The following is a 23,261-nucleotide window of genomic DNA, read 5'->3' on the forward strand; positions in this document are numbered from 1 at the left end:
TTCATGATTTACAACATACCTACTACCTCCCTAAAAGGGCTCTAATGTTTCTACTCTAATCCATCGGCTCAGTTGCCCAAATCATCTTTAAATATCTTGGTTCAGCAATCTATGACGAATTCCAGTCTCTGCTGAATCCCAACCAAACTCTTTCAAGCCTCCTCAACCTTCCATCAGTTAATGTTAACACATTTCTCAAATTCCATCTCTTCTTACTGGTCCAATTTAAGCCCTTTAATTCAGATTTACCAACTTGCTTAATAAATACAAAAACTATTTTATTTACCTGTCATCCAAAAATCACCATCTCTGTGCCTCTGTCCATTCCTTCCATCTAGAATCCTTTATCACTTGAAGTTATTGCCTCCTTTAACACCTGTCTTAAGAAGACACACCTCTAACAGTAAGTATTCCCTCTCCAATGCATCTGCCTCACCTCTTTATTCTTTGTCCTTCTGAACAAAGCATTCTATTTGTACTTATAATCTTACAGACACCACAGTATTGTTTTTATATTCTGTACCATAACCTGCCTCTACAACTAAATCAAAAGCTTTTGAGGCCAAGGTCTACAATTGATCATGTATCTCTCTTTTAAACAGGGTCGCTTAGAATACTAGCACTGCAACAAATGTTTAAAGTTTCCCCTTTCTTCTTAAATGTCCTTAAAGTCAAAGTTGTCAAAAAAAAAATTACCACTGAACTCTAACTTTTTAAATGTTAAGTTAAACATTTTAACCTACACACTTCATGAGAGTTACCCCACCAGTCAACATCCATACTATCAAGAATTAAGGAGTCATTTTCAAAAAAAATCCTGGAAACAAAATGTAAAGTCCAAAATTTTAACATTATAAGTTATTTCATTTTGCTCTCTAAAATAGATCTAATAAATTAATTACCTAAAATTGATTTCAAGTGGTTTTTAAATTATATTACCAAGCTGGAAAGCAAACACTCCAGTACCACAAGAGGCTCTTAAGTAGCTATTATAAGATTTGCTTCATCATAGCTGAAAATTACCCCAGAATTTTAAAATCTTCCTTTCAAATGACTCCGTAAAGTGCTTAGAAAGCTTGACCCTTCTCTGAAAGATGCATCATCAGCTTCCCTCTTCACATACCCTTCATTCTGTACTAGTTAATCACCAAAAAAAAAAAATATTTAACTTTTAAAAATAATCTCCCTTTCAGCTATTACCTTAAACTATCCTGTTCCAGGCAAGTTCCAAAAGCCAACATGAATTTAAATCCTGAGTTCAATTAAAATCATTTTATGTTGCTTAAGGATACAATTGACTTCACATAACAGCATATGCTTTTTTTTAATCTCAGTTCTTCAATTCTCTCCTATGCAACAAAATAGTTTTTCTTTGCCCTTATGATGCCCCTTTCTCGAGGAATAAGAAAATAGTTACTTTTGTCAAATTCTGGAAGTATGTTTAAATTAGCTGGCATTAAATAACACATAAAAAATATCCAAAATAGATACATTGGAACATTGGATACTTAGTATACCAAACACCTCAAGAACACAGACTTTATGGCACAAATTTGGGACAAAAGTACAGACTAGCAACAACCCTGAACACAGCCCAAATATCCCTATTATATTCAGGACCACAGCCTTCGGCAAAAACTATGACAGAAAGGTCTAAATCCATATTCTCATAACTAAATTCATAATTTTATCTAAATGTGACAGGAAACCAATGCCAGAGTATTTTAAATACTCCTAAGAAGGTACCCCTGAACTCTAGATCATTTAACAAGTACTGAATGTAACAGCACCCCAAAATTGAACTTAAGTGATAAATCGGTAACAATTAACATTCAGTTTAGTACTTGGCAACATGACAATACAAACCTCAATCAAAACTTGAACCTACTTCCAAGTTACCTTGTGATCAAACATAAATTATATAGTGGTAGATTGGTAATGTCAAAACCGTAAGATTGAGATAACATATTAAACCACTTATCCAATTTAAAACAATGCATGTAGAGATACTACTGCTACTGAGTATCACCTCCCCCCCGCCCCCAGTTAAGGGAGGAATCAATGCTCGCCTCCCAACGTGAATGCTGGTTACTGAGCAAGTTCATTTCGGGATTAATACTTTGTATAGTCAGTCACACAAGCAAGAAAAACGTTAGGACACTGTGAGACTCACTCTCTCTATTAACTATACAAAACTATGATAAGCTCTGCAACCTGAGTTAACTAAAATATCCCTCATTCCAAAAGATGTATTCTAAGCAAACGTACATAATGGTTTATGAATTAAGTCTTGTCCTCTGTATCCAAAAGGATGAGCAAGTAAACACTTCCATCACTATTTTAACGTGGAAATACTCAGGCACTTGACAAAGCTGACTACCAACAGCAAGGAAAGTGTAAGATAAGAAATATAGTTCAAATCAAATCATCCAAATAAAAACCATATTCTCTCAATTCAAGGTTAGTGAGACAGGGGGAGGGGGTATGGGAGGAGAAGGGAGAACTGCCTCATCCTTGACTGAAGACAGGTTTTTGCCTTTTTCCATTATCTCTGATTGTTTTATATCAGGAAGTCTAAGATTTCAAGATCCTGGTACTTCAAGGGTTGTTATTTTACGGGTGAGGTGAAGAAGGGGTGTAAAATAAAATCAATACTCACTGCTAACTTTCATGCTGCCAAAAGCTGAAGGCTGCTGCACTGGCTTGCAGCTCTCCGCAAAGGAGGTGGTTCTGGGTCGCCCTGACATGATCACTCTCTTTCCGAATCACCTTCTTTTCCTTCCTTCCTCCTCTTCTTCCTTTTGTTTTATGCCGGGGTGTTAGGTTAATGATAAATGCAGCATTAAGTTCTCCCACAAGAAAAAGAAAATGACAGTCTTCTTGGCTTTTCACTCCTTTTGTATAGCTATAAAAAAACGAGCGATGTATTTCTCCTTCAAGACAGATCAGTATGGATATTTAACATGTAGATGATTTGGGGCTGGGGAAAAAAAATACAATTCTTTCCCCTCCCTTTCCTTGGAGGGGAAAAAAGGAAGGAGGAAGAAATCCTAAAAATATATATGTATATATATATATATCACGCGAAACGGGGGCAAATACTTGATTCAAAATAAGTACTTTGAATATTATCTTTTCCTCGGGGATTTTTTTTCCGAGTCAATGAAGAAGGGAAGCGGCGGAAGGATCACGAGTCTCACGCTTGAAAAGAAGGGGGATGGGAAGGAAGGAGGGAGAGGGAGGGGGTGGCTCCGAGATGCGACGGGAAACGCTGCGGCTCCGGCAGCGGCGGGATCCGGCTGGATGACTGCGGGGGCCCGGCGAACTGGAGGGCGGCAGAGTCGCGAGTCAGTCAGAGGCGGGTGGTGGCGGTGGCTCCTCTCCTCATTGCGCCAGGAGCAGCTGCAGGCGGCGGCTGGATCCAGCGGCCATGGCGGCGGTGGTGGTGGCAGAGGCAGCTCCCTTCAGACCCCAAGCAGCGGCTCCTCGACTGCTCCCCATACGCCGGGGACATGGGAACCCAGCAACCGCTTCCGTCCCTCGGGGCCCCCTCCCCCGTCCACCGCACCAGCGCGGCCGCCCTCCCGCCCCTCGCCTCTGCTCGGTGCCTGCTCAGGAAGTGTCCGCGCTTTGCCACCAGCCCGGAGCCCTGTCAGCGGCTGTGGGGCCGGCTCCTCCTTGCTTCCTTCCTTCCTTCCTTTGTCACTCGGCCCGGACGGCGGCGACGGCGGCGGCAGCACAAGCCCGCATTCGCCCGGGTCAGAGGCTGCTCTGTGTGAGGAGCGCCGTCTGCGCAGCCGCTTAGCTCTTCCCCATTCCCCCTCCCCCCTCCTACTCGTCCTCCGCCTCCTTCCTCCCCCACCCAGCCTTACACCGCCCAGCGCCCCGCCGCCCGCGTAACAGGCGTCTGGGAATCGCCGACCGAGCCTCGCGCTCGCCTGCTTCGGCTGGAGAGCCGAAGCCCGGCGGAGCCAATCACGGACGTCGTCTGTTTGCAGCTCCTCTCGGAAAAAGCCGAGGGACCTGAGGCACCAATTAGAATGTGTCGCTGGAAATCCACGCCCGAAGAACGAAAAATGCCGAGGACACCCGAATCAAAGGAAGGTGGGTTCGCCGTGTTCTTTGGCTGGCTAGAGGAGAAATTCGACAATGGCAATAGTGGCCAATCAGAGTCGCCGGCCCTCATGAAAACGCTTGAACAGTTGACGGCGAAACCCAGACTCGCTGGTGAAACAGCACGCCTGGGCTCCGTGTCCGCTTTGCAATTGGCCCAAAACTCCGCTGGGAGTGTACCTCCCTCGGTGATTGGTGAGCGGAAGGGGGCTTCCGAGGACATCTGGCCAGTCAGAATGTCTCCTCCCTCGCCGAGGTGGGGAGAAGAAGAAAGCAAAGGGAGGGCGTCTATAAAGCGCCTTCTCATTGGCCGGAAGCTTTGGAGCTGGAGTTAGGGTAAAAGGGGAAGGGAGGGAGGCCGAAAGCCTTAGCGGTAGCCAATCGGCACTCACTGCCGTCCAATCGCAAGACCTAGCTGCAGTGTGATTGGCCTTCGGCCTCCGGCGGCGGTCCCAGGAGCCGGGAGAAGCTCGCCTGGGGTCGTGGCGGCTGCTCCCAGACCATGTGGAAACCGCAAAGAGGGAACGCGGGCTCTCCACACAGCCGGTCCGAAACTGCTGCGGTTGGCGGGGCTGGGCTCGGAGCGCTCAGGCGAGCAGAAGGTGTAGGGGCTCTCCCCACCCACTAGAGGCTCTAAGCGGGACGCGGCTAATCCTGCGCGCCCGAGACTCCCCTCTGTCCGGCGTAGTGCGTCCCGAGTACCAGCGTCTTCCCAGCCAGGGCCAGACGGATCCAAGGTGCCTCCCCTGCCGTCTGCGAATTCTCAGACAAAGCTTTCAGAGAGGCAGCGCCCCTGGGCTGCTGCGCCCCGCCCAGCCGCGGGGACCATTGATTAGAGTGAGGCCGACTGCGCCGGGTGCGCGCGCCTGGCCGGCCTTCTGGAAACGCCCCTGAGAAATGAGCTCATGCTGGATGCGCGCGCTCCTTGGGCGCGACTGCCCAGCGTAAAACGGGCCCCGAAATCAGGTGAGGGGAAATGCCGTCAGGCCGGATATCCTGAGGATTCCGAGGAAATGGGGAGTCAGAATAGCCCTTAGTAGCTTTTGGTCCTTTGGAACTAGGGTGATCTGTAGATTTCACATAGAGGCTGGTGTTCGTTCTACAGAAAACCAATTCCTTCGGTTTGCTTGAGGACTGAAGCATAGCTGCGTCAGGATAGCAGAAAAAGTGGAATGGACACTTGCCATCCTGATTCTAATCCCGTGGTTCTTGTAATTTCCATCTGCCTAGTCACCTGTTAAATACTATCTCCAGAGAGCCCCTGTAAAAATACCTATAAACTGATCAGATTACCTAGCTATTGCTTTGGAAAACTGAAGAGGGACTTAAGGCAGACGAAGTGAGCTTTGATGAGTGGCAGGAAAGATCTAGATAGGATATGCAGACAAATGTCTACAGGGTCCAGAAAAGTAAAGCAAATGAATGAAAACGGCCTGGTGGAAGACAATGAGGAATGATAAGGAGTGTGGCAAATTGGAGTCTCCATGCTGTAACTGAAGGGAACAGCTGTTCAGATCTAGCAGATTGTTGCCCTCAGGAATGTGGGTCCAGTGTTCTGAGATGCTCTATGTTTGTTTTTTTTTTCTCCCAAGAGGAACCCTAAAGCTGGATGTTTGTGTGAAATCTCTTGATTTTCAAATGTTAGCAACTAGTATTTCAAAACTCTGACGGCCAAACTAAAAACATCCTGGGGTAAATGTGGCCAACATGCAATCAATTTATAATCTCAACCCCAAGCATGGGTTTTATAGCACAACAGCAGCAGAGGCACTTGTTCTTTGCAATTAAGAGAGACCATGAGGTCTCTGGATGTCATGGAGGAAAGCAGAGAATGTTAAAAAGCAAATTTGGCAACTTTGTCAATGAATGTTGCCTGTCCATGCAAACATTCTGAAAGACCTGTGTCACTAGGCCCTAATTCTGTGAGGCCAAACTTTAAATCCTGCCTTCCTCTTTACTCTCTATTCCTACTCCCAATTATACCAGCAGAGAAGTGAATAACAAATATTTAGGTTATACAAATTGGAAACATGGTTACTCTTTAGTATAAAGTAAAATGCAAAAATAGTCCACCTTAAGGCAACGATCAGTAGCTTTACTTGTTGTTGGCTTCAAATAGTTTGAACTGATCCTGTTAAAAAAATATATGCCCAAGACGGAAATTTTATAGGAAAAGAAAATGTATTTCAGTCTAGAGTTAGAATTTAAGGAGAGAGAAGTTTTATGAGAAAATACTAATGAAATTACTAATAAAGTGTTTGAACTTTCAAACTCTTACTTTACCTTCCCACCTGCTGTTACCACTTATCAGTTTATAATAAATTTAATAGTTAATATTTACTGAGTGTTTACAATGTGCCAGACACTGTTCTTAAGTTCTTCACACATGCTATCTCAAGTTTATAATAATCCTTTGTCATAAGTACTGTCATCATCTCCGCTTTTCAGATGAAGACATTAAGGGCCAGGAAGGATTACTAACTTACAAGGTCCACAGAGCTAACGTAGAACCGGGATTCAGATTTTTTTATTTATTTATTTAAATTTTTTTTTTTTTTTAGCGAGGCAACACTTTGTTGACCTCACAGATTGCAAGGACCTTGTCAGCTTACAATCTCTTATTTTTTACGCGTACAGCACCTGGTCTGTATCCCATCCAAGTACTAACTGGGCCTGACCCTGCTTAGCTTCCAAGATCAGACGGGATCGGGCTTGTTCAGGGTAGCATGGCCATAGACAGGATTCAGATTCTTAAGCTCTACTCCCTACTTCTCTCAAAAACACAGTCCTCACCTCTCCTGGTGTATCTTGTTTTATCTTAGAGTTTAAGCCTATGTCTTGAACTGCATGTGCCTGATTGTGAACATATCTCCTAGTTTGATTTATAACACTTCAGTTTTCTCCAGGGCTCATTAGATGGTCCCTTGCAGAAATCAGTGATTCTGAGCCACAGTAACAATAAACCAAAGGATTAGAAAAATATAAATGTAGGAAAGCTGGGTTGATGAGCATGTCCACAAGATAATAGGTGTAAATTAAAAATGCACAATGAACCAGCTTATGTAGTAATAACAAGTAAAGGCATACTTCAGAGATATTGCAGGCTGCATTCCAGACCATCACAGTAAAGCGAATTGTGATCTTTTTGCTAGTGGAGGGTCTTGCTTTCAATTTGTAAAAATCTCAACATCTGTGAAAGTGCAATAAAGCAAAGTACAATAAAATGAAGTATGCCTGTATTTGTATAGCACTTTGCACCTAGAAAGTACTATATGTTTATAAAGTTTAGGAAGTACTATTAAACTATTAGTTTTTACAAATGAGGAAACTTACGCACTTGAATAAGCAACTTGCTCAAAATCACTTAGCTGCATTTTTAGTTGAAACTAGAAGAAAATATAAGCAGGTTTAATAAGGAAGATAGCAAAGAGAATATGACAGGCAGTTTATTTAGATGAACCTAGGGTCAACCATTTCAAACAGAAGTCCATGAACAAACTCTAGGACCTCATTTACGTAGCCAATATATATTTAAACACCTGAATGTTGTTGGATGCTAGTCTTCAAAATTTAATGAGGTATGGTCCCTGCTCCAAGTACTTGCAGTTAGGTACAATGAGGTAGGAAAGAGTTGTTTAGTAAAGAACCATAGGAAAGCTCTCCAATATCAAGGTCAAAGTGAAGATTAAGAAATAGGAAAAATAAATTTGTTTAATGCCTGTTCAGTCCATCCCAAAACCCCAAGAAAGAGGCATTATTAGCTTTTTTTTTTTTTTAATAGATGGAGGAAGGAATGAGCAACAAGTACATTGCTCAAGGTCATGTAATTAGTAAATGGCAAAGCTGTGATAGGATGTATACCTGAGTCTTTGAATTCAGCCTCTTTCTACTAGACCACTCTGCCCTTCATCAAAAGGTATCATTGTTTATCCTATTAAAAGGTATCATTGTTTATTCTATTTATATAAATTATGTATGTGTGTGCTTCTACACATGCATACCTAGGTGTCTGGAAATAGTAATTTTGATGGCGTTTTGAATGATCTTTATTGTCTTCATGCATTGTCTTTATTTTCCATCTTTACATAAGAAACAACACTCAGGAAAAACAAGACTTCAGAAGAACAAAAGAGAAGAAGCAGCAGTGTAAAATTGCTCAATTTGATGAGGACTTAACATAACTGAAATTTACAGAGGCACCCTTTGTAGCTGGGCAGGCACTTTCAGAGGCATTCAAGAAGGCAATTTCAGGGCTGAGCAGAAGAAAGAACCGGAAAGATAGGGCATCTTTAAAAGCTCTGAAGCAACAGCAGAAATTTCCCCCTTCCTAGGTAGGCTTTGATGCCAAAAAGAGATTGGCTGTTAACACACGCAGTATACCATTTAAAGGGGTCAATTTATGTTAAAGTAAGGGAGATGAAGGGACTCATTGACTGCTAGAAATCATCAGCAGGAGCTTAATTTGGCAATAGTATCAAGAGCCATTTAAAAAATTGTGCCCTTTGATCAATAATAAAAAACTCACCCAGGCACTCTGCTAGGTGTTTGGGACACGTAACTCCATTATATGGTAGGTACAATTTTTCTCTATTTTACTGATGACTAAACTAAGGAACAAGAGAAGTAAGTTGCTCACATTTACACAGCTAGAATGTGGTTTTCAAACCTGTAGCTTAACTCTTGTCCCCTAACTCTGAGAATTTCTCCTTAGAAAATCATCCAAAGGAAGTAATCTAAAAGAAACTTTACTCAAATCCATTTAGTGAGCATTTATTCAGCTCCTGGTCTCTTTGTAGGACCATAGGAATACAGAAGTGCAAAAATAAAGACATTTAGAGATGACTAGTCTTGCTCCAGTCTTGGAGGAGCTCTCATAGAATAGAGACATGTAAAAAGATAACACTATGTTGTCATCTGGGCAGCTGTGTACTAGCCCAGAGGAAGAGAAGTGTCCCAGAGATCATTTTCTGGGTTATATTTGAACTACTGGTCTGCAGGTTGAGTGTATATATCCAGAGGTTGTCCAGGATAATCTTCTGGAGTGCTAGAAATATTAGAACTTATTTTTATCTTAAAAAGTAAGAAATTGCCTTTTTAGTGGTTAATTTACTGGTAGGCACTGGTTCCTTTTCTTACTCTCTACATCAAAGGAAGTGGTCTCACATGGTCCACAATACAGTTATCCCAAAGGAAGAGGATGAATTTCTACAGCCTAGAGGGTGTGTGAATACAAGGTACCCTCCTGGTACTTTACTTATGCTTAATTAAGTGGATTTCCAGCCATAATATTTGATTTTTAACTAAATTGATCCTCATGAGTTGAAAATGATTTCTGCAAATAAAGTGTAGATTACAGATTTTACTAACTGCAAGAGTAAGTAAACAAAATGGCAAGACTGACATTCTCCTACTCGTGGTAAGAACTCTTCATCAGTCTTATCTCTAGGTAAAAATAATGAGCTAATCAAATTTGACAAGAAGTGAGCTTGAAAATTTTGGAATTCTCAAGAAGAATTTTTGAAATATGAAGTTACCATCCACTATCATTAAAGTCAAAGCTTGCCCTAAATTTAAGTAAGATTGAGATGTAGCTAATGCCAGTGTGAGGTCTTCACAATTGCTAAAACATTTAAAGACTATGTATACATCTGTGACAGTATTAATAATTGGAGGAAAAGGGTTGAGGGGCAAGAACAAAAAAGTTTGGGGCCTTAAATAATAAAAAAATTATTTAAAAAGTATTACTATGCCTCTCATTTATTTTTATTCCTGTGTATGTCTCATATGTGCATATCATATTTAAGAGTATATGTTTTACAAATGATTGGTTCAATAGTATAAGTTTTATCAATAAATATGAAGAGTATATTGGAGCTGGATATTAAAAGTATTTTTACTAGTAGGGTATTAGGGAAAATTTCATAGACCACTATTTTAAATAAAGAATGGTTTTCCAGATCGGTGAAGGGAAGAACATTGCTGACAAAGAAAAGAAGTTATACAATGGCAGAAATGTATGTAACAAGGTATTCAAAGAGCTGGAGCTGGTTTGAAATTATGTAGCATGTGAGATCTGGACCTAGAGAAAATAAAGGAAAACGGTATTAGATAACAGAAGTATAGTTAAGTAAATTATATTAAGTCTCTATTATTCAGCCAGTAAAAATAAATACAAAGACCAATAATAACTCAGGAACAATGCTAACTGAAAATATAGAACTTCAGATTGCTTATTATATTTGCATATCTATAAAATATATGTACATTTGTATCAAGATTGAAAAGGAAGATAGAAATTAGAATAATTTTGTTAATATATTGGTATATTTAATTATAGATTAAAACATTTACTTTAAATGTTCTTAATATTTCTACAATAAATTTCTCTGTTTGGTTTTAAGGAAATTGACCCCCAACATAGCTCATTTTTTTACTGTGGTTCACACATTTGTCAGAAAGCATCTGATAACATGAAATTCTTAACAAAATTTCTGTGCAAAGCTTTCCAACTAATATTTTTGCTGATAATCCTTTGTAACATGAGTTAAATAAAATTAGCCAATATTTATTGAGTATATACTATGTATAAGACACCTACTATCTGATATAAAGAAGTACATGAACCACATGGCTCTGTACCCTTGGGGAGCTTATCCTTTGAGGAAATAACCATATGAAAGGTTAAATAGTTATTAAAAATCACATTTTGAGTCCATAAAAAAAGTTGTAAGGCAGAACATATTTACTAATATTAATGTTTGAGTGAATTGTTCATGCTGTCCTATTTATAATAGGTGGGTAAAGGACTTTAAAGTGGATCCTAAAGGATAAGTAGTAGGATTTGGACATGAAGAAAGGAGAAAGGAAGTAAATTATTTTCCACCACTTCATTTCTAACTCAAAAGACAAACCCTCCTACCCTCCATGCCCAGTTCATAACTCGTAGGTGGGTGGAGCTGTCAGAGCAATTAAGAACTATATGAGTCTGTTCATCTAACTTCAAAAACCCTTTGGCTAGAACGAAAGCTAATAGTGGAGACTAATGGGAGATAAGGTTTAAAAGGTAATTTGGGGCTAGATTTGACAGAGCTTTGAATGTTCCATAAAAACATCTGGATTTTGTCTCAGACAATGGAGAATTATGGGAAATATTTTGGCAGATGTAAGACATTGTCACTGTAGGAAAGTGTGGAGGAGTAACAAACTTTACTCTCAAGGTTCTTCTGGCTGGTCTAATAATCAGACATGGGACAGATTAGCAAGAGAAAAATAACCAAATTTAATACATACGTATGTATGGGAACCCGGCATGAATATATATGTGTGTGTGTATGTGAGAGAGAGAGAGAGAGAGCCCACATGCTGGAGAGGTTCAGAGAGAGATTGTGGTATATGAGACATCCTGAGCTAGGGGTGAGGTAATGTTTCAAAGGGTCATTGCAGAATGATAAGAAGAGCAGATATTTACTAAATAAAAGTTTGCCCTGCCACATAGGTGGGTCAGAAAGGTTATCACTGATAATCTCTTATTATGAGCAAGGTCCCTAATGCAAGTTCCTCTCAGTAGTAAAAGAAAGGGGCAGAAGTTTTCTCTTGAGCCTAAAGCTAAAATTGCCTTTAGCTCAAAACAATCCACATACACAGAAGCACATCTTGGGGTGTGCTTGCACTCTCACAAAAGCCTCCAAGGTAATATACACTGTGTGTTTTTTCCTGTTGCTAAAAATGTGCCCCGAGTAACAAGACACAGCATACTTGGTCATGCTTTTTATAATCAATGAGGTGTGGCAAAATGGGAAAGTAATGGATGACTACCCAAAAAGAAGAGGGACAGTGTCTGAAACATTGCCACTATAAAGTGGACTCTGGCGATATTTAAAGTTTCACATCAAACCTTTGACAGATCATATAATTACTCTAATTTTAACATCTAAAGGAGTGTGTGCTATCTAAGATAAAAGGAAGACAATCCCTTGATAAATCCTTTTAGTTTTTTATGCTTACCACATTATCCCTAGCTCAGGGTATAATCATGAGGTTAGTACATTATTACTGATTAGATTATTTCAAACTGTTTCAATTTCATTTCTTGTACTCTGTTTTTATTCACATTTTTTGAAAAGAACTTTTCTAGTCAAAGGTGTAAATATTTTCACATTGAATTGAATAAATGAATTCACAGCAATACATATGTGTTGATTGAACTTTGACTTAAACATATTTCTTTACAACAAATTCGAGGTCATTTAGCCTTGTCTTATGTGCATTAAAATGTAATAAATATAGGCTGAGAAAGTCTCAGGACAAATAGTTTAGGAACTCATTAGCCAGCAGTAAATCAGAAATAGTCATTTTATTCTTCACATGGTAGTAGGACTCAACATCTCTCAGAAGAAAACAAAAGTCTTTGGTTCTTTATACTATAACGTGTTGATGGTGACTGTGAATATGAAAGAAAACAGGCATTCTGTTTCTTAGCTATTAAATATCTTGACTGGGGGGAGTATAAAAACTTGAAAAAAAAATTAAGATATCCCATGGATTATCCGACAAGGTATTCCAGAATGCAGAGAGAGTCTGTATCCCTTAAGGCAGACCACAGTTTCATCTGAATTCTGGCCATCAAGATGCATCATTGGTCTGACTTCATTCCTATGTCCTGTAGGATGGAACTCTGAAGGGGAATGGAAGAGAATGCACAAAGCCCCAGGAATGTGTGTTTTTGTGTAACGTCCAGATCAGACAGTAGTAGGAAGTGCCAGATAATAGACCAGAAAGGATTCTGTGGCAGAGGGTTTATAGCTCAGTTTTTTAAAACCATTAATATTTTACCACATCTGTTCATTATTTTTATAATTTATATTGTATATGCATCAGTAGTGTTCAGTATTTGAAGATAAAAATAATTTAGGAAACCACTATTTCTGTAAATAACTTACTATTTTAGGAGAACTCAAGAGTTTCAGGAAAATACTAACTTGGATTTTTTTTTTTGAGTTGGCTCTATGTGCTCTTCTACTATCTCTAACCATTTCAGTTACAATCCAGTTTTCACATTTAGTCTTCTTATCAAAAGTGGTCCAATTCTATTTTTTATTTTAAATCAGTAAACATGTTGGCTGATTCTTTAAATTTCATAAGTTTTGCTGGTATATGTTGGAAAACACATGAAAACACACAATACTGAATATCCTGATTCTATGAAGTGCTTATTTTATATCTACTATGGGCCCAGAACTGTGCCAAATATAATGAGAAACACATTTGCATATAGCAAATTGAAAAAACTGCTGTGTATGTTTTAAGACCTGACTATGGTCTGTTCAACTGCAATTTTAAATATTTTCAAGGTCAAAGGGGTATGAGCTCTCTTAGAATTAAAAACAAATCTCTTACAGAGTCAAGTCAGCTGGAACTCTAAGTAAGTAAACTATTCTATGGAAGTTAAGCTTTTAATCTAGCATGAAAGGAGTTAAAGTTAAGTACTTCTAAGCACCAGAGAAACCATCCAATGGGAAAAAAAATCAACAGGCATCGCTAAAAGAGGACATACACATGGTTTGCCTTTATATGTAACTTTCTTCCTGCTTAAATGGAATTTCATGTAGATGTAAAGTGTTTCTCTTGATTTCAATTGATGCCGGACACATAGTAGGAACTCAGTAAATATTAGCAAAATGAGCAGTATAATTTGTAGTTGAAAAGTAAAACCTGATTATAACCATTAAAATTGCAATTTTATAAAATATTTGCATATGGACAAGGACTCAGAAGAAATAGCCAAAAACAAAAAACAACAAAAAAAACCAGTTGTTTTATTTAATTGTTAGTTTTCTGAAATTTTTTTAGATTTAAAAATTTTCCATCATCGTTGCTGCAATATAATTTGAGTATCATTTTTTTTTTAATTAGATGCATTCAAATATAACATAATCATAGCTTGGGAAAGAGCTCTGTCTACCTCTGGAGTTCAAACATGTCTTGGCATATCTGGCAAATTGATGGGTTTAGGCTGTTAAGAAGTGGTTTACATAAAGGTTTTGACAGAAAGACTTAAAAAATGTGGGTACCGTTGAAGAAGGGGTTTGGCCAGGCTACTTTTCAGTCAATTTGCATTGTTACAACACACTAGCCAGTGTTCTATTGGTCAGTGCCCATACCATGCCAGGTATTAACCTATTTCAGATGTCACTCTTGGATTGAGGGGACATTGCCTAACCTACTCTAATGCAATTTCATAAATTCCTCTTGGAAAGCACTATAAGCAGAAGTAGGAGTGCACTACAATCTTTATTATATAATCACAAAATATAATCCACAGGTTAGTGATTGGAGACTTGTTTCCACTTTTGCAGAAAACACGACACAATTTTGCTGTATTAGAGATTCCAGAAAACACAGAAGCATTTTAATTTCCTTGAAGGCCACAGTGGAGATCATGAAAATTTCCAATAGAAGGTGGTGGTGACCTGACTTAATAGGGCTGGCTCAATGATAAGTTCCAGAAGTGTTCAAAGACAACAGAAACTTCAGCAGCAGACATCCATGTGACTACAGGTAAGACTTGTTCTTGATCCCATATAAAACACTGTCTAAGAGCTCTTAGACATTAGGGTTGGGGGATTTTGCGAGGAGCTGAGGGTCTTGTATCAGCAGACAAAGGAGCCACAGAAATATGAATTAAAAAGCCATTAGTAATAAATTTATAGTTATGGTTTTTAGTTTGTAAAGAATGAGATGTGAGAAGTGAATCTACTGTTTCCTTGTTCAGTGGTCCCAATTTCCACATCCTTCTTATTTCTGTGAGCATTTCATACAACTGAGGGTACCAATAGTTTTGTAAAACAGGGTATTTTTTTATAACATGACCTATAAATTTAGGTTAAACACAATTCTTCATCTGTTGTTCGACCAAAGAAACAGTGATATGTTCCAATACTGGGAGAAAAACTAGCTGAATTGAATTTATTGCTATTTAAGGTCCTTTGAAGGGTAATTTCGGATGTATGTGATTTACACCTAAAATGCTGTTTTTAAGACCTAAACCTTGTCAAAGAGGCAATTCCAGGATTTTACCTTTTATACATTACAGTATTGGATGTGTCCTGAAACATATAACGTAGACCAGACAGGTAATATTACTCCCATTTTACATATTTTTAAATGGAGGCAAAAAGAATTGTAATTAGCTTTTTGAGCTCAATTGTACCACATTGATCAATAAATGTTCTTTGAGCAGTACAGGTATATTACATTCCACTATGTTCTTGAAATCATATTTTTAAAAATGCATGAAGGTATGCTCTCAACAGGTAAGAGAAATCTCATAAAATGAGAGTAATTTATAATGTGACATCCTTTTTCAAAAAATTTTCCTGGGCTTTCTTTTTCTCATTGGCCCATTTATTCCCTTTATATGCTATAGTGATTAGTGTTTAATAATTGTATAAAAATAAATAGATGCCTTGGAAAACAATGCTTTCAAAGTACAGAACAATGTTCATGGCATCTGATACATGAATCAGAGTTTTGTTTTGTTTTAAAAAGAAAAGATGTACATATAGTCTCACCAGATTTGAAGTATGGTTACAATTGGAATTTAATTGGTAAACAAACACCGAATATCTATTATGTGTGAAGTGTTGTTCTTAATGAGAGTTAATCAAAAAAGAATACAAGATACGATCACTCTCCTTTAATAATTTTTAATCTGGCTAGGAAGGGATAAGATGTGGACAAAGTATATTGTCCTCAACAAATATTTGTTTAATGAATGAATGGATGAATGACTATAAAAGATCATTGTTGGTCCAAAGTAGCATATGATATATATTATATATTATATATATAATATTATATATAATATATAATATATACATGTAATTTATATATCATATATATATTATATATATATACATATTCATTCAGGGGATAGCTAAACTTGAGAATGGAACAATCTACTGGTCATACCCCTCTTGCACATCCACTCCAAAGTAACGTCCCCACGAGAAAGGAATTTCATTGCAAAACTTTTTTAAAGGTGAAGGTCTGGGACAGCCTACTGGGAAGATCATAATTACAGTTACTCTAGGTAACTATAGGTCTATTTAGTTAATAAATTTCAGTGGAATATTTGCCATACCCGGAAAGCAGTAGGAGGTGCAAGGCCAGTGCCCAGAAGAAAATCTGGAGCTGTATCAAATGAACAAGGATTATCCACATAAGATTGATCACAGACTCTATAAGGATGAATGAAGCATCTGAGAAACAGGGGAATTACAGAACAGAGAGTTGAGATGTTGATTTTCACTTTTAAGGATTGTGAAGAAGATGTGGAAAAGTAGAAAGAACAGTTCAAGAGGGTAAGCGGTAAACCATTATATTGATTTTACTAAAAAGTCTACAAAATGATATTATATTTAGCATTAGGAAATCATTAGAGTCTTCTATAAACTATGTAGACTCAGAATTATGAAGGTGAGTTCGGATTGCAGAGCAATTTTGAATAGATAAAAGAATAATTAAGTTTAGGTAATCAAGAATTAGAGGTAGTGAAGAGTATATTAAATATACTAAGAAGATATGGGGATAATAATGTTTTCTGGAGAGGCAAAACAGAAATTGTCCTGACCCCAATAGTGTCTTGAGGTCAGTATAATGAACATTCCAGAAGCCAAGAGTTAGCATAGAAACAGGTATTCTTCTATATAAATTAATTCTTCTATCTAATCTTAAATTCATAGAATTTACATTACTTGCTAAAACAATGGCAAATCAAGCCATAGTTTGGAATATTCCTCATGGAAAAAGTACAGATTAACTTGAGATAAGCCATATGGATATGTATATGTGCAGGGATATTAGTTATCTATAGGATTTTGGCAAAGGCACCCTAACATTTATCTCCACGGTGAATGAGTCAAATGTTGCAAATTTTAGGGACTGGTTGAAACTTCATAAGAAATCTAATAGATTTTCTTTTCCTTTGGAGATTGGCTGAGAACCCAATGAATGTGGGGACAAACTTCAGTGCTTTTGCCAGATGCTCATTTAGAAGGCTGGTCCCTTGCCTTGAACTTTAATGTTGAGGTCATAACTTATTGGCATCCAACTGACAGCTTATGATAGAGAGAGGCCTCATGATGCTCCCTAAAGAAACAACTTGTTCCCTGCCAAAATTAGGATTACCTTGCTTTAGGAAGAGGATGCATACTATGCTGAGAGCCAAATGACGATTTACCAAACATATCAAACTCCATCATGGACAGCAAAGAAGCCTCATATAATCCAGAAGAGAGAGGGTATTAGGGATGGCCTTCTAGACAGTCGATGCCCTAAAGACCTACTGAAGGCTATGTCAAAGGCCAAATAATAGTAACTAGGCATTGTGCCAACTTAATGACCTGGCAAATCAGAAACCACCTTTGGTAAAAGTGATTCTTTGAGTGAGGGTTTTAATCCCGAAGTGTTAAAGCCTAGGACAGGCATAGCAAACATGAGCACAATTTATTTCATTTCTGTACCCATGGCAGACACAAATAAGCAATAACTCAGACTCAGGGTCCCCCTCAGTCAACAGAGTTTTAAGTAGCCACTACATATCAATGGAAATTGTCAGGTCATTTAAAACCTATTTCCTTGCTGGTAGATTACTCCTATGTGACAGATGCCTAGCCTACCTTCAGATGAGCGGCTAATGGTCCTAAAAAGCACTTGGCTGTGGGAGGGGCTCTCAACTCCCAAGAGGCTGGGGATCCTGGGGATCATAGTAACTGAGTCAATGTATACTCATGAAGATGTCCAGAAAGTCAGAGATCCACTTGCCGTTCAGCTGACTCCCAGAGGCGGACTGCCCTGCTTCATTACTCATGACCCACTGCCCAAGAGTAGCTTCTCTGAGCAGCCATCAGCTGAGTAAATCTTACCATAATGAAATGCTAGTGCGGCCAGGTGGCCTAAAAAGTGTCTGTGGTCAGTTGCTTCTTGGCCTTAGTTTAGGACTATTTCTGTTGTTGGAAAATAGTTGGTGTTTGAGGAGATAAAATGAGGCATCACCTGTAAAAATTGTTTGAAAACTTTAAAGGCCTGTAGTCATGTAGGGGATATGAAAGAAGATGATTATTGGGAAATAACAAAAAGTTAAGCCTTGAATCTTTCCTTAGGCTTACAATTTCTTATTTAATTAGCTTTATTCAATATGACAGAAGGGGAATCTTTTTCCTTCTGGGAGGCAAAAATAATGAGATATTTGCTTTGACTTAGCTATTATTGTATATGTGTGACATCCCTAAATCCACTCCAGTGCATCATACACGTTTGTCATATTGATCTAACTCTCATACCACTGTCATCACTTCACACATCTGCTCAGGAAACAAAACTGATTCCTTTGTATAAATCTAAACTCTTCAGTCTTTCATTCAGAATTCTCCTTCAATTACCCATGCTTGACACTCACCCACCAGCCTCCATCACCTTTGCAATCTCACCTTTCTTCTTGCTTCACATTGTAAAAGCAGGTAATGTTGAAGATGGCAGTCATCAAAAACATGGTGCTCATCCAATCCTTCCATTTGTTGAGGAGACTAAAGCTCAGAGAGATGAGGTGATATTACCAAGGCCACACACAGTCCTTCCACTGTGGCCAAGACAACATGCTTTCCATACTCCATACAACTTGTTCTTCTGGTCCTAAGCACTGGGAAAAGGTGAGCAGAACTGATACCCAGGGGAAATTGTGGCATGGGGTAAATGATGTTTGAAGCAATATTGAGAATTAAAAACTCAAAACTCAATGTGCTTGCAATGTGCTGTGTTTGAATTCAATAACTTTTATGTAGAATTTGTCACCCTCTTAATAGAGAATTCACTAAAGCTGGGAATTAATCTGAAAACTTTTGTTCTACTGGCTTTGGAAGGGATTTTTGTGACAATTGTCTTTTATGTAAATAGAATGAATGGTTCAAGGCTACAAATGATTATAGGTATGTCAAAGTTTCCCTGGGGAATGGCCCATCAAGTTACTAGTATTGGCCAAGCTTTTCCTCTGAATTGAAGCTAACAAGGTCATTCCAAGGAGAACTGCTTTGGGGAACCTGAGGACAATGACCCTGTTACAAATTGCCCAACTAGAAGCTAGGAAACCACTTCTTCTTTAGAAGGTTTATGTGGTAGAAAATGAGAGGTGGTTAGTGATTTAAACCTTACCGGCAGGAAGAGGGGAAAAAAATTAAGGAAAAACCTTGGTTACAAGAATACTGTAAAAGAAAATTAAAGGAAGTTTTGTAAACGTTCAAATACATAATGTAATTCAAAATGAGACTAATCAACTTGCCACATCTACTTTGATGAGTAGATAAGAATACTTATAATTTTTATATTAGTATTTGGAGATAAATTACTCCTTATAAAGTATTTGAGGGTGTTTTAATGTTTTCTTTAGTATTTAAATTGTCACCATTAAACTTAAAAAAAATCTCTCATCATTTTTATGCATACTTATTCAGATTATTTAAAATTCCAAACAAATTGAGCCTGAATTAATGAAGTTTTAATATGTCTATAAGTAAATGCATTAGTCTAGGTGTCCAGGTTCAGATTTAGTATTTTCCAGACTTTGCCACTAAAATAAAATATCCCTATAGTACTAGAAGCTGCCCATAGCAAAGCTCAAAGGAGCAGACTTTGTCTGCTCCACAAAATAGAAAATGATTGTTTTTTCTAATGCAAATATAAACTTCCCCCACCCCCATATACACACATGCACACCACAAATCCTTTATTCTTCAGGAAGATGCTTCATTTCATCCATGGCTTCCCTTTCTCCTCGCACATGGCAGACATGCTCCAAGAGCCCTCCATAACCCAGGGTGAGTAAGCAGGGTGTGCTTGATCTATATTTAGGAAAGACAAGAGGTCCTGTCATCCAATGTGAATGGGGAAAAGTAGTGGCACTTTGCATAAGCAAAAGCTCAATAAATGTTGGTTAAATTAATTTGTTGACTATTGAAATGATGATAACTCTTTGTAACTGAAGAGTTCTGTATAAATATAATGTATTAATAATATAAAGCTCAATAGTAGGCAATCAGTCCCTTGGAATATAGTTCTTTTAGTTCAAGAAAAGCAGCAAGATGTACTGTTACGACCTCCTTCTCTCAGGTGGGCTTCTGTTTCTTCTCTCTGTTCATTATAACCTCCATAGTGAACACTAATCCCCTTGCTCGAGACCAGAGTAACTCTACCTCTTTTCAATTCTTTATTGACATTATACCTCTTCTCAAAGGGTAAGGGAGTGAGGGCTATCTTGTCCTCATGTTTGCTTCTTGCTCCAAAAATAGATTGAAAATCCTTTATGCTTGGCTTGGCCTTTTGAGACATCTTGATCCATTCCAGTGTCTGTCTTCCTGACACACCAGATGCGGAACCATGTAGTGCTCTCTTACTTCTTGTGGGTTAAATGCACATCAGATGGGCCTCAGATCCTCTGCCTTTGCCGTGGCCTCCACCTTTCACAGATGGAGCCTCATATAACCTTCACCTTCAGGCCCCTTCACAGTCTGCCTGAGGCTGTGAGTCCAGAGGAGTATCAGCAGCCTCAGCCCCAACAATCTGAAATTAGGGTTGCTGCCCACAGTGTGCTAGTAATGAAGAATTGAAGCCTGTGAGGCTTTGGAGTAACAGCATCCCCAATCTGTCTTGGCCTCAGCCATAGGACAGGGAGGCAGCAGGGTACAGTGGAAAGAGAAGAGCCTAAGGAGCCAAGCAGACCTCGAAGGCTAAGGTTAGTACCCCATTCTGATCCTTAGCTATGTGACCTTGGGCAAGTCATTGAACCTTTCTGAACCATCCGTTTCTTTATAAGTAAAGGGGAGGTTGTCTCTAAGGCCCATCCCCTACAGGGATCTTGCTGGTAACTATGTTTAGTCTTCTAAATTACACTGTTTTCCAATTCAAGAAAGTAGAGGCTTTCTCCTTTATTTTACATCTCAAATTATCTTTGCCTGATAGGATGATGAAAATTTTCCTAATAAAAAATCAATCATCTGCCTACTTTTGTAATTTCTGTTAAAAAATTCTTGTTTTTTTTCTTACCCTTAAACCATACCTTTAAACCATAAAGCTATTGGAGGGCAGAAATGCCTAATAATAAAATAATAACAATAATTGCTAATATTTAGCAAGAGTTAATTCTGTAGTAGGTACTGACCTAGGAGCTTAATATAGATTGTTGTACTCAATCCTTGCAACAATCTTATGAAGTAGCTACTATTATTGTTGCTGTTGTATAGATGAAGAAACTGAGGCATGAAGATTTAAGCAACATGCCCAGGTCCACATAGCTAGTAAGTAGAGAGGGATACAGCAGAGAATGAGAAAGTTCTTAGTTAAATCAATAGGTTATTCTTTTTTCTACTTTAATCAGTGGTCATGTCTAATTCACACCAGATAATGAGTAAACGTATTGCCTGATATCACATTCAATTATTTGTTGAATATCTTCAGTGGCTAGAATATGCAAAGCAGTGACTAGGAGATTTGTACTATTTAGCATTATAAAAGAAGGAAGATATGCTCTCTGTCCTCAAAAAAATCAGAAGCTAGTGGGGAAACAGACAGAGAAATAGTGAATTCCAATACAAGTAAAATGCAGGAAGTGTTTTAAGAGTGCTACAAGCTAAATGCCATGGGCCCAGACGGGGCAGAAACACAATTCAGTGGTATCCTGAAACCATAATTAACAAGTTTATCTTTGAGTTTAGACTTAATGGTTAAGGAAGATCCTGGGAGGCAGGCAAGTGAGAGGAAGACATTCCAGGCAAAGGAACCATATGGGCAAATACTCACACTGAGTCACTGTTGACTCACTAACCTCAGGGCTTGTTCCTGGAATAGCAAGGAGTTTGGGATTTCTAAGCCTTTGAGTATCAGCGAGGAAGTCCTAATTTGGTAGTTAATAGAAAGGCAGAATCAGAATTTTGGAGTTGAAGGGTCACCTAAAGTCAACTGATCTAATAACCCATCCAATGCCTAAATCCCTTCTGAAACCTTCCTACCAGTGATCATCAAAGCTAGGTTCACATACTCCTAGCAACAGATACATTATTATCTCCTAAGCAGTTCAGCTCATCACCTTCTGGAATTACATTACTCATTTATTTATCTGTTTATCCACTTATTGCCTCTCTGTCAGTTCTAGGGTAGAGATTGTCTTGCTTATCATGTATTTTCAGTGCCTAGCGCAGAGCAGACATACCATAACTATTTGTTGAAATCAATACATTTCTATCTCAGGACAACTCTGTGACATTTATAAAATTTTTAGGTGACTTCACAGGATAGTCTTTTATATCTATGAAGACAACTATATACTACCCCTCCTGTATTTTCTCCAAGTTGAATATCTCCAGTTGCTCAATAATTCCTCATGAGATGTAATTTTGGGGCCCTTCACTATTCAGACTACTCTCTCATATAAATTCCATTTTGTCTCTATTTCTTTTAATGTGTTATTGCAAGAATAGTAATATTCCCAACTTCATAACACCCTCTAATCAGAGAGATCAAATCACCTCTTTTGTTCTAGGTCTTATAGTGTGACCCACGATGGCACTTTGTTGAGGTCCACTTCACACTAATGCCTCATATTCATCTAATGGTCAACTAACTACCCTCCTTCCCACTCCCTCTGCCCCCTGCAATGTTCTACTGCTTGCTCACATCTCTCCTGCCTTGACTTGTACTGGTAGATTTTGAAAACCTAGCCCAAGGCTTTACATTTAGGAGGCTATTACAATAATCCAGGACAAAAGACACAAGGTACCTGAACACACCTGAGGCATTATCAACGAGACTTACAATCCACGGATTGAGTGACTGCTAACATACTTTTTCATTGGTTTCTCTTCCTCCAGATCACTTATGAATTAGGAGTTAATTCCCAGCTTTTTCCTATTTCACTGTCTCTGTACATCTCATCCAGTACAACTCTTTTTAAGTCTTCATATATAAATAGATAAATATATATATATTATATATATACATATATATTTCCGCTAGTTATAATATAGAGACATATTGGAAAAAGTCAAAGGCAGAAAGATTTCTAGCCTGGATGACTGAGAGAATGGTGGTTCTGTTAACAGAGT

At 38.5% G+C, this 23,261-nt stretch overlaps 2 protein-coding genes across 9 annotated transcripts in view; one reads left to right on the plus strand and one right to left on the minus strand.

The window, feature by feature from the left end:
* GSK3B (glycogen synthase kinase 3 beta) overlaps positions 1 to 3,747 on the minus strand; it is a 178,144-nt gene extending 174,397 nt beyond the window's left edge. For 2 of the 4 annotated variants that reach the window (XM_039843114.1, XM_039843113.1), the window contains exon 1: positions 2,660 to 2,790. In XM_039843114.1, the coding sequence (XP_039699048.1) occupies positions 2,660 to 2,747 (88 nt within the window). In that variant the 5' untranslated portion in view covers positions 2,748 to 2,790. Of the gene's footprint in view, positions 1 to 2,659 lie in introns of all 4 variants that reach the window. The other 2 variants (XM_039843116.1, XM_039843115.1) reach the window with 2 other exon arrangements.
* Positions 3,139 to 23,261, plus strand: part of LOC120586671 (cleavage and polyadenylation specificity factor subunit 6-like) — a 29,351-nt gene continuing 9,228 nt past the window's right edge. The window contains exons 1-4 of one of the 5 annotated variants that reach the window (XM_039843120.1): positions 3,139 to 5,079; positions 14,469 to 14,670; positions 18,630 to 18,821; positions 19,903 to 19,982. In XM_039843120.1, the coding sequence (XP_039699054.1) occupies positions 3,163 to 3,900 (738 nt within the window). In that variant the 5' untranslated portion in view covers positions 3,139 to 3,162 and the 3' untranslated portion in view covers positions 3,901 to 5,079; positions 14,469 to 14,670; positions 18,630 to 18,821; positions 19,903 to 19,982. The remainder of the gene's footprint in view (positions 5,080 to 14,468; positions 14,671 to 18,629; positions 18,822 to 19,902; positions 19,983 to 23,261) is intronic. The other 4 variants (XM_039843121.1, XM_039843122.1, XM_039843117.1 and 1 more) reach the window with 4 other exon arrangements.

This window comes from Pteropus medius, unplaced genomic scaffold (assembly GCF_902729225.1).
Source record: "Pteropus medius unplaced genomic scaffold, Ma_sr-lr_union100, whole genome shotgun sequence".
Taxonomy (NCBI): domain Eukaryota; kingdom Metazoa; phylum Chordata; class Mammalia; order Chiroptera; family Pteropodidae; genus Pteropus; species Pteropus medius.